The sequence below is a fragment of the Oculina patagonica genome, chromosome 11 (genome assembly GCF_052425735.1).
Source record: "Oculina patagonica isolate OP01 chromosome 11, crgOcupat, whole genome shotgun sequence".
NCBI classification, from domain to species: Eukaryota; Metazoa; Cnidaria; class Anthozoa; order Scleractinia; family Oculinidae; genus Oculina; species Oculina patagonica.
Genome location: NC_135768.1, coordinates 16,896,051 through 16,911,244, shown reverse-complemented (window position 1 = coordinate 16,911,244; position 15,194 = coordinate 16,896,051). Strand labels below are relative to the sequence as shown.

Genomic DNA, 15,194 nt, shown 5'->3' with positions numbered 1-15,194 from the left:
AACGGCAATTGCGCGCGCGCGTTTTCGGGAAGTGATTATTACGCGCATTTAATTACCTCATGATCAGAGCGTGCTGTGAAAAAGAGAGATAATTGATCGCAAAGATGGCACGAGAATATGGCGGGATATCTTTTATTGTGTTCCTTCCCTTGTACTTCATAAACTTTGGCGTCGAAAGAACAAATGACGGTCGACATAGGGTGCGAATTGTTCGTAAAACAAAAGTGAAGAAACTTAAAGCGGTGAATGAAAATGATTTTTACGATGTCATGAACGCGCATGATGGAGTGAGCGACAAAGTAGATTACGGAGGAAAATTTGGCAAACGTGGAGCGAATGGTGATGGGAAAAAGCGCGGAAAGAAGATGTTTAGAAGAAACAAAGTCGGAGCAGCACCAGAAGTAGAGGCTTGGAAGACTAGCGAAAAGACGCCGCGTGCTGCAAACAAGTACATCTGCCAAGAGACTTGTTATACTTCAAAGACGGTCCTTGTAGAAGAAGATGGGAAAATGACATTGAAAAGGTCAATGCAAAAATGGGACACCAAAACTGGAAAAGAAATCAAACTTGATAAGAATGCCACTGATGAGTCTTCGTCTTCAGTCAGTACTGATCCGTCATCGTTCCTAAACGTTCTGACACCATCCACAACAGACAATTTCAACTTGTGCAATTCTCACGGATCACCATTCGACTTGTCTCTTCATGAAGATGAGGTTGTTCCAGGCCCGTGTGGTGTCTCTGTGATGAATGAAATTGTCTTGGATTTGACGGACGGCCAAGCGTGGGAAGACACTGGAAAACACGACAAAAAGAAATCAAAATTGTCGAACTTTCTGTCAATTTTCAAGCGGAGTGGACCAAAAACCACTAAGGTCCGCAAATTCCGGGCTTAATAAACCCTCCTTTTTAAATCCCATTTTCACCCCCCCCCCCCCCCCTTTATTTCAAAATCCCCTTTTCAAAAACCCACTTGTAAATTTCCCTTTTCAGAATCCCCCCTTTTCAAACTCTTTTTCAAAACCCCGTTTTAATAACCCCATTACAAATCCCCATTTTCAAAACACCTTTTACAAATCCCCTTTTTTAAATCCCGATTTAAAAACCCTTTTTCAAAACACCCTTTTCAAATTGTCCGCTTGGAACATTGATCAAAATTCGTAAAGTTGTTTAAAGAAATAAAATTCATCTTGATGAAGTTTTAATGTTTCTTTGGTTTTCTTAATCCCTTCAAGTGGTGAATTGCTTTCTTAGAACAATTTCGAAGAGTATTCGGTCCGAAATTCGATGGTCTTTTTCGCGTCACGTGAGAGCAAAGGTCTGGACGCGGTGAAAATTTTGCGCAAATCTGAAATTGTTATGCCCAGCAATGTTGACAGGCTTTCCTCCTCAAGTCATACACACCACTGGGTATCGCAACTTGCCAAATTTGATAGCTAGCGAAGTACTTTTTACTTCTCGTCTACCGAGCGCGATTGGCGTACTGGTAGGGCAAATCAAAGTCCTGAGTAAGTGAGAGTTATTAAGGAATTTATTATATCAGTGGCTCTCATATGCATTGGCGCACTTTTTTCCAACCAGCCAGCCAGCCGACCCCAATTATGTGCCAATTAGGGCGTTTTATATTTTAACAAGCTCCTGTGGTATTATAACATGGCAGAACACCGCGATGTTCATTTTCAAATTTACAACATCACGTCTTCGGGGAACATCTTGATACTTAAATGTCAACATACACATTCTCCTAACCTACCGTACCCATACATTTCGTCAGTATATTCCCTTGCTCTAACTACCAACTTGGTGTGCTTTTGGATAGATAAGTTTTTGTTTTGGCCATTCCACATATAAACAATTTTTCGCCGAAGGCAAAGGTGATAATTCAACAATAATCACGGAGCCTGAGGTGAAGAATTGTTTTAGTGTAATTTTCAGAGGTGATTATCAAGAACTTAGAAAACAAGAAAACAACAAACACAACTGCTCGCTTGCATACGGTGTAAACAAACGCTACGAGAAAGGTAGATGTCCGGTACATGTAGTATATTGTTGGTGACTTCTAAGCAAATGTGCGAATCTAATTGAGAAGCTCCGGTCAGAAGAGAACTTATTAATTTTTGCTCAATCGATCCGACTGAGTTTCTGATGGCCGCGTGCGATCTCCAAAACCACTGTGTTTACGATCAATTCTAATGCCTTGAGAATCATCTCGTTATACTGGGGTCTGTTTAAAGTTCATTTTACTGTTAATCACTTTGGTAGGCTGAAGAATATCACTCGTTGTTGAGTGCAGGGTCTTTGTTTTTAAGAGGTTAGTTTATATGGGGGATCCATCGTATTTCTAGCTTCCCCGTGCTACAGAAGCCGGGATAAGCTTCTTAAGTGTAGGCCATTGCTTGTTTGCGACTTTACCAACCTTATCTATTTATGTTCACTTTTCCAGGTGGGGAGTGAAGTGCGGGTCTGTGCACACGGAGGAATCCCTCTTGGCTCCTGGCTACAATACGTCCACCCACGTGTGCACGTTACAGAGACAGCCTCTTGTCTTCAGCTGCGTCGCCAAGGGACCACAGCTAAGGCGTTTGTGTCCTTGCAGGGATTTTCAAGCTCAGCAAGTCGCGTTTTGCAAAAAGTGTCATTAGAAAGGAAAAAGGACAGAGACCAGACACGCGGCACACGCGTGAAACACGCGTGACACACGCGTGGAACATGCACTGGGCTTGTTGCAATGGTTGGCACCATCTCATCCCGGATTTCACTGGAGGTTTGGATATGGAATACCAGTAGTTTTTGTCCCAGGCATTAAGACCTCGTATCACAGATGTTCTAGTAGTTCTCCCCGGTTCCTCGAAAAAGGGCTGTTTGACAATTTTAGCAAGTGGTATTCGCGTGGGAACTCGCTAAATTAGGACGCAACAGTAATCTTAAGTCTACGTTAGTAAAGAAAGATTAGCCTGAATAAAAGGATATCCATCCCCACGCTCTTAATTCTACGAGTTACAACCCTTTAAGCACGCCACGAATCTCTTTAGAAATGCTTTATAGTTTTGGGAATTTTGGTCGTATTTACAGATATTTGTTTACTCGGGGGTAAAGGGTATTTGTACAAACATATTTTCTTATGGAGTTGTTGCGGCTTTAATTTCAATCCCCATCCCCTATAAATTGGTGGGTCATCTAAGTACAGTAATCAAGAAATAAAGTTGGTATTTTTCGTGTAGGTATTTTGATTATTTTTAAATCCTAGTTTTGTACCACTTGACACTTTAAAAGGACAAGTAATTATAGGATCAATTTGTATGGAACTTAAAAGGAATGTGTCATGGATTTTAGCCAAATGTAGCCATGGAAAATGGCCATTAAATTCGGTGAGTATAAAATAATCGCTTGAAACAGTAAAGGAACATTTCAATAACACAGCAAATACGAATGAAGGTATTGATGGTCAAAAGTGAAGTAGATTGAAACGAATTGCGATATGGGTTTTTTGAAGTACAGTTGGGCTGAACACTTTTTAAAGTTGATCTCGTTTGCTTATAACTCTAAATTATAACGCCCGGGATACACATGTGGTTGTAATGAACCTTTAGATTTGTCATTTTGATCCATAGAAGTAATGTCTTTACAAACATTAGTTTCGTAGCGATTATTTGGCAGCCGTGACACAGTCCCTTTAACTTTGTAAACTATATATCACGATCTAATTGAATTTGCTGGTCCTAGCACTGAAAGCCGGGTATGAAATTAGGTTCAACTCATGACACTTTACGAAATGACTTTTGAGTTCTCCAGCAGGGTTGCTACAGGTCAGGAAATAATCAGGGAAAAATAAAATTCTTGAAGGTCAGAGGAAAGCAGGGAATTTTTTTTTCTTGATTCAGGAAAAAAATTGAAAATTTTAAGAAAAGTAAAGAACAATTGAAATTATATAACACCTCTCATTGAATACCATCATTGGCTGGAAAGAAAACTTCAGGTTAATGTGAAGGGGGTTTGAAGTGGTGGCTGGAGGCCGCTAATTTTATCTGCCGTTTTGTATTTAATTGGTCTGAGAAATTTTATTTTTGTCCGGGAAAAGTCAGAAAAAGTTGAAAATTGATTACTGTGGCAACCTTGTCCCGAAAGGATATTTTCAGATATATTAAGAAAAAGACTTAGAATTTTTTACTCTGCAAAGAAATAATTATTGCACGCGCTTGCGTTGGATATGAAATGAACGCGCTGCGCTAAGCCAATAAAAACTCTTGAAATATGTAATTCAGTAGTCCTGCCAACTTTTTAAAAATTATGCTATGGTAAATAACAAATCTGACCACGTGCAGCCATTCCATATATCAAAATTTATTATATTGATAATTTATTCTGATACACTCTGTCCCGTGTTTTTTTAATTGCTATAGGTTTTATAATAATGAAGAGATTATAAATTCTATATATGAGATGATATATTATTAATTATATCGTTATGTTATATCATTATATTATATCATATGTACATTATATGTAATGTTTTGTGGTTATATTAATTATATCTTTAAGAACTTTGATTTTGGCCGCATTGCAAATTAGATATCCCTTAAATCAAAGAATTTAAATTTATTGCGATTTTTACACGGCTGTCCATTAACTTAAAAAAAAAACTTTAGCTTGAAGGATCTGGGAAAGTTCAATTTTAACCGTTGTGATTTCTCGTCTGAATGTAATATCAAACTTACTGAAAAAGAAAATGGTGTTATGACAAGTTTTGCCCTATCATTGAAGGTTGCCATTGTGCTGGATATAGTGGGGCTCAAAATGATTGTATTTCGTACATGTAGGTCTTCGCTCATACCAGGCGATCGGGACGATCATATGAGAACCCCCGATCGCTTCCAATCGCTTCGGTCGTCTCAGTATTTGCAAACGATCGATGCGATAGAAACGATCGGGGCGATCATATGAGAACCAGCCTTAAGAAGATTAAAAGAATCGTTGCGGTACCCCTACAGTTCTTATCTAAAAACCAAATTAGTTTATATTTATTATAGACTTAGTATTTAATTAGGGATTTTTATTGCTACTTTTTATTTTAGAAACATAATATTTATTTCTTTTTATTAGTATCCCTTTTTAGGGGAAGATTAATAAAGGTAGCGCTATACAATTCATGTTTGTACTGTGATTTATTCCTTTTTTCGCGTCACTCCGATTAACTTCTTTGTAACATGAACTTTTAAAGAAGCAATGACATTTTTCTGATTTCTTTCAAATTGAAGGAAACCTAAAAATAGTAGTTTTCTACCAAAGAAAAACAACAAAGGAGTAATTAAAACGCCAACAAAATAAACAAGGTTTCGACAAACGAAGATTAAAACGAATTACGAATGACAATCTTGAAAAACTTTTCCAATTTTTTCAAGATGTGTTGTCCATGACATAGCTCCTTTAAATGCGGTTGTTTTTCGCGCGAAACTGGTCTCGTTTACAAATCTACATTGCAAATTATTCCATGAACACGTGCTTACGCTAATAATTATTCATCACAAGTTCAGTTTGTCATCACCTTCGCTGGTTCTTGCTCCTTTTTTTATGTCTCTAAAGAAAAGGCAAAGTTTGCTACACTTATAATCTGGTAAAACAGGATTGTTACGTTAGTATACAAGCAGGTAAATATTCTCCATGGCTAGATATGGACGATTGGGCAGAAGTTCGACCTAAAGCGATGATTTTGACGCAAACGCAAGCTACACGTGCTAAATCCTGGTGGCATATTCGAGCTCGCTGTTTGTGAATATGGCCTTTGCGACTTCGTGGGAGGTTTTCAGGTTGGTAGATTTTTAGAAACCACTGTTGAATCGGCTATTATTCGGTTTGTACTTGCTCTCTCTTTTCTCGACTATTTTGCTTGTTAAAGTAAAATAGTAAGAATAGTGAGGGGCTAAAATTCACCCCCGAAACCAAAATTTTGTTGCAAACTCTCAAGGGAATGATTTAATTTCTGAGGAACATTTTAATCGACTGATGCAAAAATTAATAGTCGTAGACTGGAAGAGAACTTTTATATTGAAATAGCGCTGCATTCACGAGAAAAAAACTTGTGAACAAATCTTTGCGGTAAAATTCAGGCCCAGGCCAAAGAACAAGTAATTTCAGTTGCATAATGACCGGTGCAGGAAAACCAGTTTGTTGTTCGTTCTTCAGTTGAGTGATGAATGAATTTCTTAATAGATGACGGCTCGATTTGGGTTTTTGAAGGCTCTGGTGTTTGACATTTCCATTTTACAATAGGCATTTCCTATAATTGGTGAAAATATGTTTCTCTCAGCTATCAATCAGTCTTTAGATTGTTCAGTGGATAACAACCACGCGTTTAATGGATATTTCAAGTTTTAATACCTTGATAAACTAAAGCCTAAACGCTCTAATGGGTACTGATCATGAGTTGGAAGCACTCTACGGTCCTCTTTTGATTCGGTCCAAATTCTTAAATATCACAGCTTTTAGACTTCAGGATTTTCTTGTTGAAATTTCAAAGGTTCACATTTCCTTTTTTTCTTCATTTCAGGCCTGCTAAAGGAGTGAAAAGATGTGACAGCACCTTATAGCGGTGAGCATCATTAGCTATTATTTCGTATTTATCTACTACTGTATTATACATTGTGTATGTTGTTTATTTGCTGTTGAAATGATTAATTTTCTGATTTTGTTTTATATTTTTAATGACCAAGGCAAACCCTTAAAAGAAATCTTCAATTGTTACGAACGGAACATTATCCAAGTCTGGCAAACAACACGACATGACAGCATTTGCACATCGAGCTTTTGATGGACTGTGATGGTGAGTGTTTTAAGCAGTTTTTGTCTTTGTAGTCGTTTAGATAAGTCGTTTACTGTATTAGAAGAACACATGTATGACGCAGACAAAAGGAATATCTGGGAGTCAATGAATGGGGAGTGGGGAGATAGTCTTCTTTGCTTTAATAACTGTTTTCGATAGTACATTCTGTTTAAGTTGATAGTACGATGTTATTAATAGGCTCAGTTATAATATAAAAAAAGATCAAACCTATCGCCTTATTGAAGTATGTGCGAAGTGAAATAATTGGTCGAAAATTTGGTATTTGAAAGATAAATTGTTGTTCTCTACGATACCAGAAGGATTTCCTGGGGAAATGTTTCAGTGCGATGCTCTAAAAGTCTCGAAACTGCTTAAGATCAGTCAATTTAAGTGACCGTGACAAATTTCGATCTTATCAACTAAGTGAAAACATTTTACGCAAAGGTTAAATTTTCCCCATGTGAACTTCAACTGTGTCCAATACAAGCATAGACTTGCTAACCTTGGTTTTGCTGATACATTGTAAACGATGTATTCTTTATTTACGTCAAAACTTAAGCCCGCGGCGAAGTTGGTTATCCAATTTTCTCGACACGCCATTTTTAACTGATTTCCTCGTTTTGAAGTGACAATTCTTTTCAATGCATTCTTGAAAAAAGTCCAGTCTCGACTGTTCAACGTAAACAGTAGCCTGCGTGGCCGGCGTTCAAAGGGGAAGGAGAAGGGGTGTTCGAACGCGAAATGATGCTCACCGCTGTAAACAGGCGTGCGTAGTATTTTGCTTTAAATCAACTTCGAACTTTCTAGTAGTGGCAAATTAATTAATTCGGCCGGCGAATCTTCATTATGAAAACCGCAGTGACTTGTTTCATGCCTAAGGCCTACCTTTTGTAAAAATATGAGCGTAATCAATTTTTCGTCTCTAGTTGGTAACACTGGCTTTTAATGTAGTTTTAATTTCATTTTGTTCTTAGCTTTTTGAGACTGATGTTTCAATATATTTAACTTTACTTTTGAGTTATTAATGAAAGTTTTCATCAATTTTATCGATTGCCACACATTCTGAAAGCAAGAAATGGAGGGGAAGGGTCAGAATTGTTTTTTTTATTATACATTGTAGTCACTAGCTGTCTTCTCATTGGCTAAGAACCTACAGCTAATTCTAGGAATCCGCGCAACCCCGTGCAACCTACAGATTAGTGAAAATCTGCTAGCAGATTATTCACTAATCTGTAGGTTGCGCGCGCAATGCATGATTTCCAAGAGCAATGTGTCAGGCATCTGGCGGCGAAGGAAATTCATAGTTCGTCGATTGACTTCTTCAACCGAGAAATAATTTGACCAAAGTTCAAAAATTGCTGGACAATAAAGTCTCGGAAAACACAAAATGACTAACAAAAATTGGGAAGGAAGTATTCCACGATTTAGTAGGACGACCAGCCGGAATTAGCACAAGTTTTGAAACAGGTTGAAATCGTTTGTCATTACTTCCCTTTACAGAAAAACAATGTATAATAAAACAATTATTAGATTCGGTTTTTGTGATATTCGGAATAATCAAGGTCTCTGTAGGCTCGGCTGATAACACTTACCTCGACCTTGATTATTCCGGATATCACAAAAACCTCATCCAATTATTGTTTAATATTGGGTAAATAGAGGGCACTTAAAAGAAATTTGAATTGCGTGTAAAATTCGTGCATTGTTACGGGCTAGTTTTCCCTGTTAGTAGTAAACAATGTTTTTGATGAATGATCGATCCTACAACCATCTCCTTACCTGAAAATCTTATTTTTGAATCATTTTTGCTGTCTTACACTTTAAACTGTCAAGTTTTATTATAAAGTTTATCATGAATCTCTGTTTGTATTCAAGAAGCTAGTTAGTGCGATATTTCTAATGTTGGTTTCATTTCTTGCAGGAGTGAAAAGAGGTTATGGCGCTGTCTAATCGTCCTGAAGAAGTCATAAGCCCACTTCGTCGAATTCCAAGCTAAAACCGTAGTAATGAAGATCTAGCAAGCTTGTTGGACATTTATTGAATTAAAGGAAAAATATTGCAGATAAGAAAGCTACCAAGATTTTGGCTAAAAGATGACACGCACCTAGGAAGATTTTGAAGTCATTTTAGCGGGAAATGTTTAACGCTTTACAAAGGAGCCTGGAAAAAAAGGTCGAAAACAAAACTAAGTCTTTTGGCGGGAAAAAAAGTCTGCGCTTTTAAATGGCGTCTTTTAATAAGTCAAAAATAAACTGTCTTTTGGCGGGAAAAATCTTTTTAGTTTGCAAACAGATTTTGCCCATCAAAAAACGGCGTTTTAATAGTTTGATTTATGTCTAGACCCTGTTTAAAAGTGCAGAAAATTTTCCCGCGTTTGGCAAGCCTACATAGTCAAAATGTAGTAAAAGAGATAGCCTATATTCTGACTAGTTTCCAGGCCCCTTTTAAAAGCGCAAGACTTTTTTGTCTTTCTTATGTAAAATAAAGCAAGAGTCATTTGTTGATTACAAGTGTTTGTTTATTTCAACTTTATTAAAAGTATAATTAAACTGATGTACAAGTTGTTATATTAATTAACTAAGTCTATATTTCTAAGTACAAACATGTTTTTAAGACTACAAAGATTAACAGCGATAGAACGAAATGATTTTGCTAAACTAAATATGAAATTAGAAACAATTCTTCAAGAAATGTTGTACGAAATTACATGTTAAGTGTCGATAAGACAAATTGCTTAAGAGAATTTGCCGTGTTCTACAATCCGTATTTACAAACAACTTATAAGTATAAAGAAAAAAATAAAAACAAAATGGTAAAATATTGAGCATAACCTTTGAGAAAAATTCTTATGTCTAGGATTACACATCAAAACCAGCAAGAAAGCGAAATGGTGAAAATTTTAGTGAATTGCAGTATCAGAAGAAAATAAGTGTCTGATTTTTGTAAATAAATCTTCCTAAGTTTCTTTGCAAAAACGTAACATATTATACTATTGAGTTGTCAAATACATATAAAATGCGTACCCACGTTATCGAAGGAAACCAAACAGAAAAAAAAGATTTGCCGTTCATTACTGAAGTTTCAGCAACAGCAATATTGTTTGAGAATATTTCGTGAATTCTCTGCAATACGTAATTTGGTGCACTCAAATAAGATTGTAAACAAGATTGAAGCAAAATGTAAATCGATGATTGATAAATTTAAATAATACCAATAAATGGTGTCATGAAATACAAAATACCTCTTACAAAAAAAAAAAAATAACTGAAGAAATGTAAAATCCGTCATGGTAATATCTTAAAATTTGTATGGTAATATTTCGTGAAAAATTATTTCTTGCAAGATATACTTTCGTGTCACTCGAATAACATTGTAAACAAGGACCAAATTTGTAAAAAAAAATGATGGATTTAGACAATTCAAGGTAATCCAAATAAATACTGTCGTAAAATGATCAAATAAATCCCTTTCAAAAAAAAAAATAACTGACGAAATGTGGACTTCATTTTTCCTTCAACAACATGGGTACGCGTTAATTTAAGGATTCTTCTCCTGAGATCAAAAAATCAATTCTCCTTTCTGATTACCGTATAATGCTTTAACAATAGTTAATGAGAACTTGATGTTGTATCAAGACAACATTGCTTTGTCACTTGTCTGATTAATTAGGAGAAAATGGATTTTGATCAATCTCCAAAATAAATTAAGCTTGCGTGTGGACATTGTACCTAAATATTTGTCTCGATATAAACTACTGCTCTTTACCTAACGGAGAACCATACAAGCATGATCCAGAATCTATTTCATCTCAACACAGCCAGCTAACAAGTATCTGTCGTCCACAAGAATCCATGAGTAATCCACGAGAATTCAAGACAAACTGCCAAAGAAAAATAAAGAAAATCCATCCATGAGCAATGATTATCTTTTGATTTGTCTTTCAACATACTGACAAAATTCCTTGACTTAAAAAATAGCTAGACGGAAGTGCACTTCAGTAAAAACAAATTCCCGACTAAAATAATTTATTGTTTTCTTCTCCCGACTATATCCTAGTTTACACGAGCAACTTCTATGTGACAATTTTTGTGACGATTTTTATTTGCTCGTGTAGATGAGAAAAATGGTCCAATTTTCATGTGACAAATATATTTTCTGGCAAGCTGACGTGTAAGCTTTTATGTGACAATTAAAATTTGCCATATACATGTACGAAAAAATGCTTGTGTAGAAGACTCGTCACATAAAATGTTGCAAATATTGCGTCAGCATATGTGGTCCCTAATCTCCCAATCTCCTACTGCACACTGTGCGCGCGTATCTCTGTGCGTATCTTTTTGCTGTTCAAGGTCATTACCGGCGCACAAAACTTTGGAATGCTGACAAATAATTGCACGATCAAATATATTTGTCACATAAAAATTGCCCTTGTAAACCCGGCTTAAATATAAACGCATTCAAATTTAAGAATTTTAAAATATTTGTTAATAACAATTCAGAATGCCCAAAATCGAGTCGAAATCTCGTTCATTGTGTAACACGAAGGCGCGCCACAATAAAACACCTGGCTTCTCCCACTTGTCAAATAGTTTTTCATTTTCGTTTTGCACGTAATTATATAAATGCAAGAACTTTGTGAATTCTTGTATCCTTTTACAAATTTCAAATACACTGTAAACCGCATAAAACCTTGAAAAAAATGCAAATCTCCCCTTTCTCCTCCATTGCTGGTTTGCAACTGACGTCACGGCGGCCATGCTGGGGGACAGGAACAAAGCGTTTCCCTCCGCTGGGAATTTAACTTTTTTATCATGTAAATTTTGCGAAAATTTATTTTATTGTTTTGACCCCCAACATGGCCGCTTTGTCACGTGGTTGCAAGCCAGCAATTGGATGTGAGAATATTAAAACGATTTGTGTTCTTTTAATTTTTTTGACGAGTAGCTACTTAGAGTGAAAATAACGAGCAAGCCAGTTACGAGAATATTGTGTGAAAACTCATTCATCATTAATTTTACACACCGAAAATTCAGTGCAAGGAAACGTTGGGTCCAAACTATTTAGTAAAGGAAACTTGAGAAGTTTTCATTTCTATTCGTTTACGACTAAATTTTCAGCTATTTGGCAAATGAACCCTGTTTAGTATTTCCTGGCTAGACCACTTTATAGCACGACTTCGTGTTATTTTCTTTTGTTTCTATAAAAAATTATGCGAGTAATTTGCATCACAATATGAAAACCAACATGGCGGCTTTTGTGAAAAAAGCCCATTGAAGGTCGTTCAAGGTCACTCAAACTGGAAGGAGCTGTTGAAAACACTGAAGTGGTACAAAAAAATGCACGGCAAGGTTTTAGGTAGATCAGATCGCTAGCAATAACGGTATGTCCATAAAGGAGCATTCCAAATCAAAGGACCTAAGTCTCAAAGTGATAAGTTTTTGAACAAATTTTCAACCAGTTATCAAGTTGATAAATGTAAATTAACCAATCGAGCGTTAACTATTCGGGCAAATGCTTGAATTTTTCTTAATTCGCTACGGTGGCGATTTTTATTTTAGTTTGTCGACCAAAGGTTCATAATTGGCTATTCACTGATTTTGTGTATGCCTTTCTTTCGCAATGTTTTAGTATTTTTCAATTTTACACGATCCCTTTTTGTTTATTATTCCCTTTTTTCGATTTATATGGCGTTCTTAGCTTCTGTCATTGTTTATAATTTGTCTCATTAGCATACAACTTTGCGTAGAGAAGGCATCTAAAAAAAAGAGAAAAAAAAAAAATACGAGATATATAACTTTTTGTGTAAAAAACAAAAAGAATATGTGTTCATCCAAAAACTGCAAAATTTCTGGGTGGCAAAAGCGCTGATGAGCCCATACAGTGTACATTCTTTGTAAAATATCAAGTTTTGAAACCTGCGTCACAGAAAAAAATTGTTTAATGCATCGGGCTCAAATTATAGCGAAAGTTAATCGCACCATGTGCTTTCAATATTCAGAATTGATATTTTTGTAGCTCGATCAGAAAGTAAAGTGCTTATTGCTAATGACGAACATTGTAAACAAAGATTCCCCTATACGATTTCAAAAATTTTGCACAAATTCCTAAATTTCATCGTGTTTCCTTTGTCTCAGAAAAGCTTAAACGTTGTTATTATTAATTTGCCTGAAAAAAGTTTCAAACATTATAAAAGCCCGGCCACAAATCAATACACAAAGACATTTGGAAACTTACCCATAACATGACAGATGTCCTTGTTGCCATGGTAGTGGATCAGTCAGCACTTGCACAATTAATGTAACTGCGGAAAGAAAAAGTGAAACAATTAAGAAAATTAACTCGTGAACAGTTCTTTGTTATCAATAAGATTGTAGAAGAACACGAAATTTTTGGAGGTAATTGTGTTTGGTGGATCCGCAAATTTTTGGAGTATAAACTGCGGGATAAAAACTTTGCAATTCCATTAAGAACCGATCTATACTTGAAGTAGTAGTCATAACGTGTACGTAGAAAGGATCCACTGTTTCAAAAAGAGAGAAAGTTGAAGAATAGCAGTTATAGCCCCCCCCCCCCCCGCTCCATCGATCCCTCCTCGCCTCGCACCCATCCCCTCCCCAACCCCATCCACACCACAGCAGGGCAATATATTGTTGTTGTCGTGAAGTGACCAAAATCGAGTCTAACCTTCTTCTAGTTGACATCATGCATACACTGAACAGCTACAAACATAAAAAAGAGCGTTCAACACTTACCATTAATTAAAATACATCAACACCTCGCACAACGGGAGCTTCGCGTCTTTTCGTTGTTTGTGCAACTTGTTTGCTCTGGTCATCCTGATAATACAAAAACATTGTAGAGAATTAGTTCAATGATTGGGAACAGTGGATTTCCATTTGGCAGAAGTGGTCCGAATGTTCTTATTGACATTTTACATAGGGTCGGGTGGGCAAATACTGCGCAATCCTAAGCGGTCGACGCAAGTGGAAGCGTCCCGAATAAATAAAATAAAATAAATGGGAATTTACAGTGGGATCTTCCACTAGGTGGCTCTTCTTGATCTCACTGATTCCAGATCGAATTGGAATTTGGAAGTGTTGGTTTTTGTGGAGGGAGGAAAACCGGAGAACCCGGAGGAAAACCCTCGGAGCAAGGACGAGAACCAACAAAAACTCAACCCACATATGGTACCGGGCAGGAATCGAACCCGGGCCACATTGGTGGGAGGCGAGCGCTTTCACCACTGCGCCATCCCTGCTCCTCATACCGATCGCCTGGTATGAGCAAAGACCTACGAAAAACAATCATTTAAGCCCTAGATCAAACACAGTGGCAGCCTTCAATAAAAGAGCAAAACTTGTGGCCTCTTATAAGGGAAAGAAAAGCTAGAAGTATAGAACACGGGCGATTCAAGTAATCGTGATCGCCCCAATCGCCGCAGACGTCAGCGATCGTCTGTGTAATGTTCTAGCTCTGATCGCAAGAAAGCGTTTTGAAATAAAGGGACAGAAACGATTGGGGCGTTATATGAGAACCAGGCTTTAAAGTGTTGATGTCTGATCTTATTTTAAAATGTAAATCCCGAAAAGGAGAGCATTTAAAAATACAAATATTGCATTTGCACCATTCAAAATAAATCTAAATAAAACGAATACTAAGTGTTCTTTACCTTTGATTGCCAGACGTCTCAGAAATGAATGATGGCATCATAAAACCGTCACATCTTCATTATCCTTTACATTGTTAACAAGCCTAAAAGGAAACAGAAATATTTCTGAATAAATTCTCACAATATTTTTAATCATAAAGTGCAATAAAATTTCAAAGCAGGGTCGCGGAATTTGAGATCAAGGTACCAGTGCTTATGAATAGGGTGAGAGCACCTCCCGAGAAGTTTGCGATATCTAGTTCATTATTATTTAAAAGCATGTACACAATGAAGAGTTATAATTATTGCACCTTCTCGAAATTTTATGGCTACATTGAACCGGGCGGTGCGTATAGATATTGGAAATGTTCACTATATGGACGTAAAGTAATTTCGTACAATCCCTCATATTCTATGAACAGTTATTCTAATACTTCAAGATATAAACAACTTTTTTGCAAATACTTATGAATTTAAGTGCCAGGATTAATACACAGTACTCTTGCAGCCGCGAAGAAACAGCTTTGCATCACAAAGCCATAAATACTTCTTTCGCGAAATTTGCGCTGGATATATATGATATAAGCAAAGGACTCAAGTACAAATATTTAAAGTACCAATTCAGCTATGGTTTATGTAAAGAAAAATCCTGCGAAGTTGAAACAACCATAATCAAACGAGCTCAAATTAAGCCTTCAGTATTTAGCACGTGTCAATATCACGTAAACT

General features: G+C 36.6%; 1 protein-coding gene across 2 annotated transcripts in view; it reads left to right on the top strand.

The window, feature by feature from the left end:
- Positions 1-15,194, top strand: part of LOC144630341 (alpha-1,6-mannosylglycoprotein 6-beta-N-acetylglucosaminyltransferase A-like) — a 241,034-nt gene that overhangs the window by 16,965 nt on the left and 208,875 nt on the right. Inside the window, exon 20 of one of the 2 annotated variants that reach the window (XM_078488697.1) lies at positions 2,444-3,995. The exons of the other annotated variant lie outside the window; for it this stretch is intronic. Within the exon in view, the coding sequence (XP_078344823.1) occupies positions 2,444-2,642 (199 nt within the window). The 3' untranslated portion in view covers positions 2,643-3,995. Of the gene's footprint in view, positions 1-2,443; positions 3,996-15,194 lie in introns of those variants that run through there. 2 annotated transcript variants of the gene reach the window in all.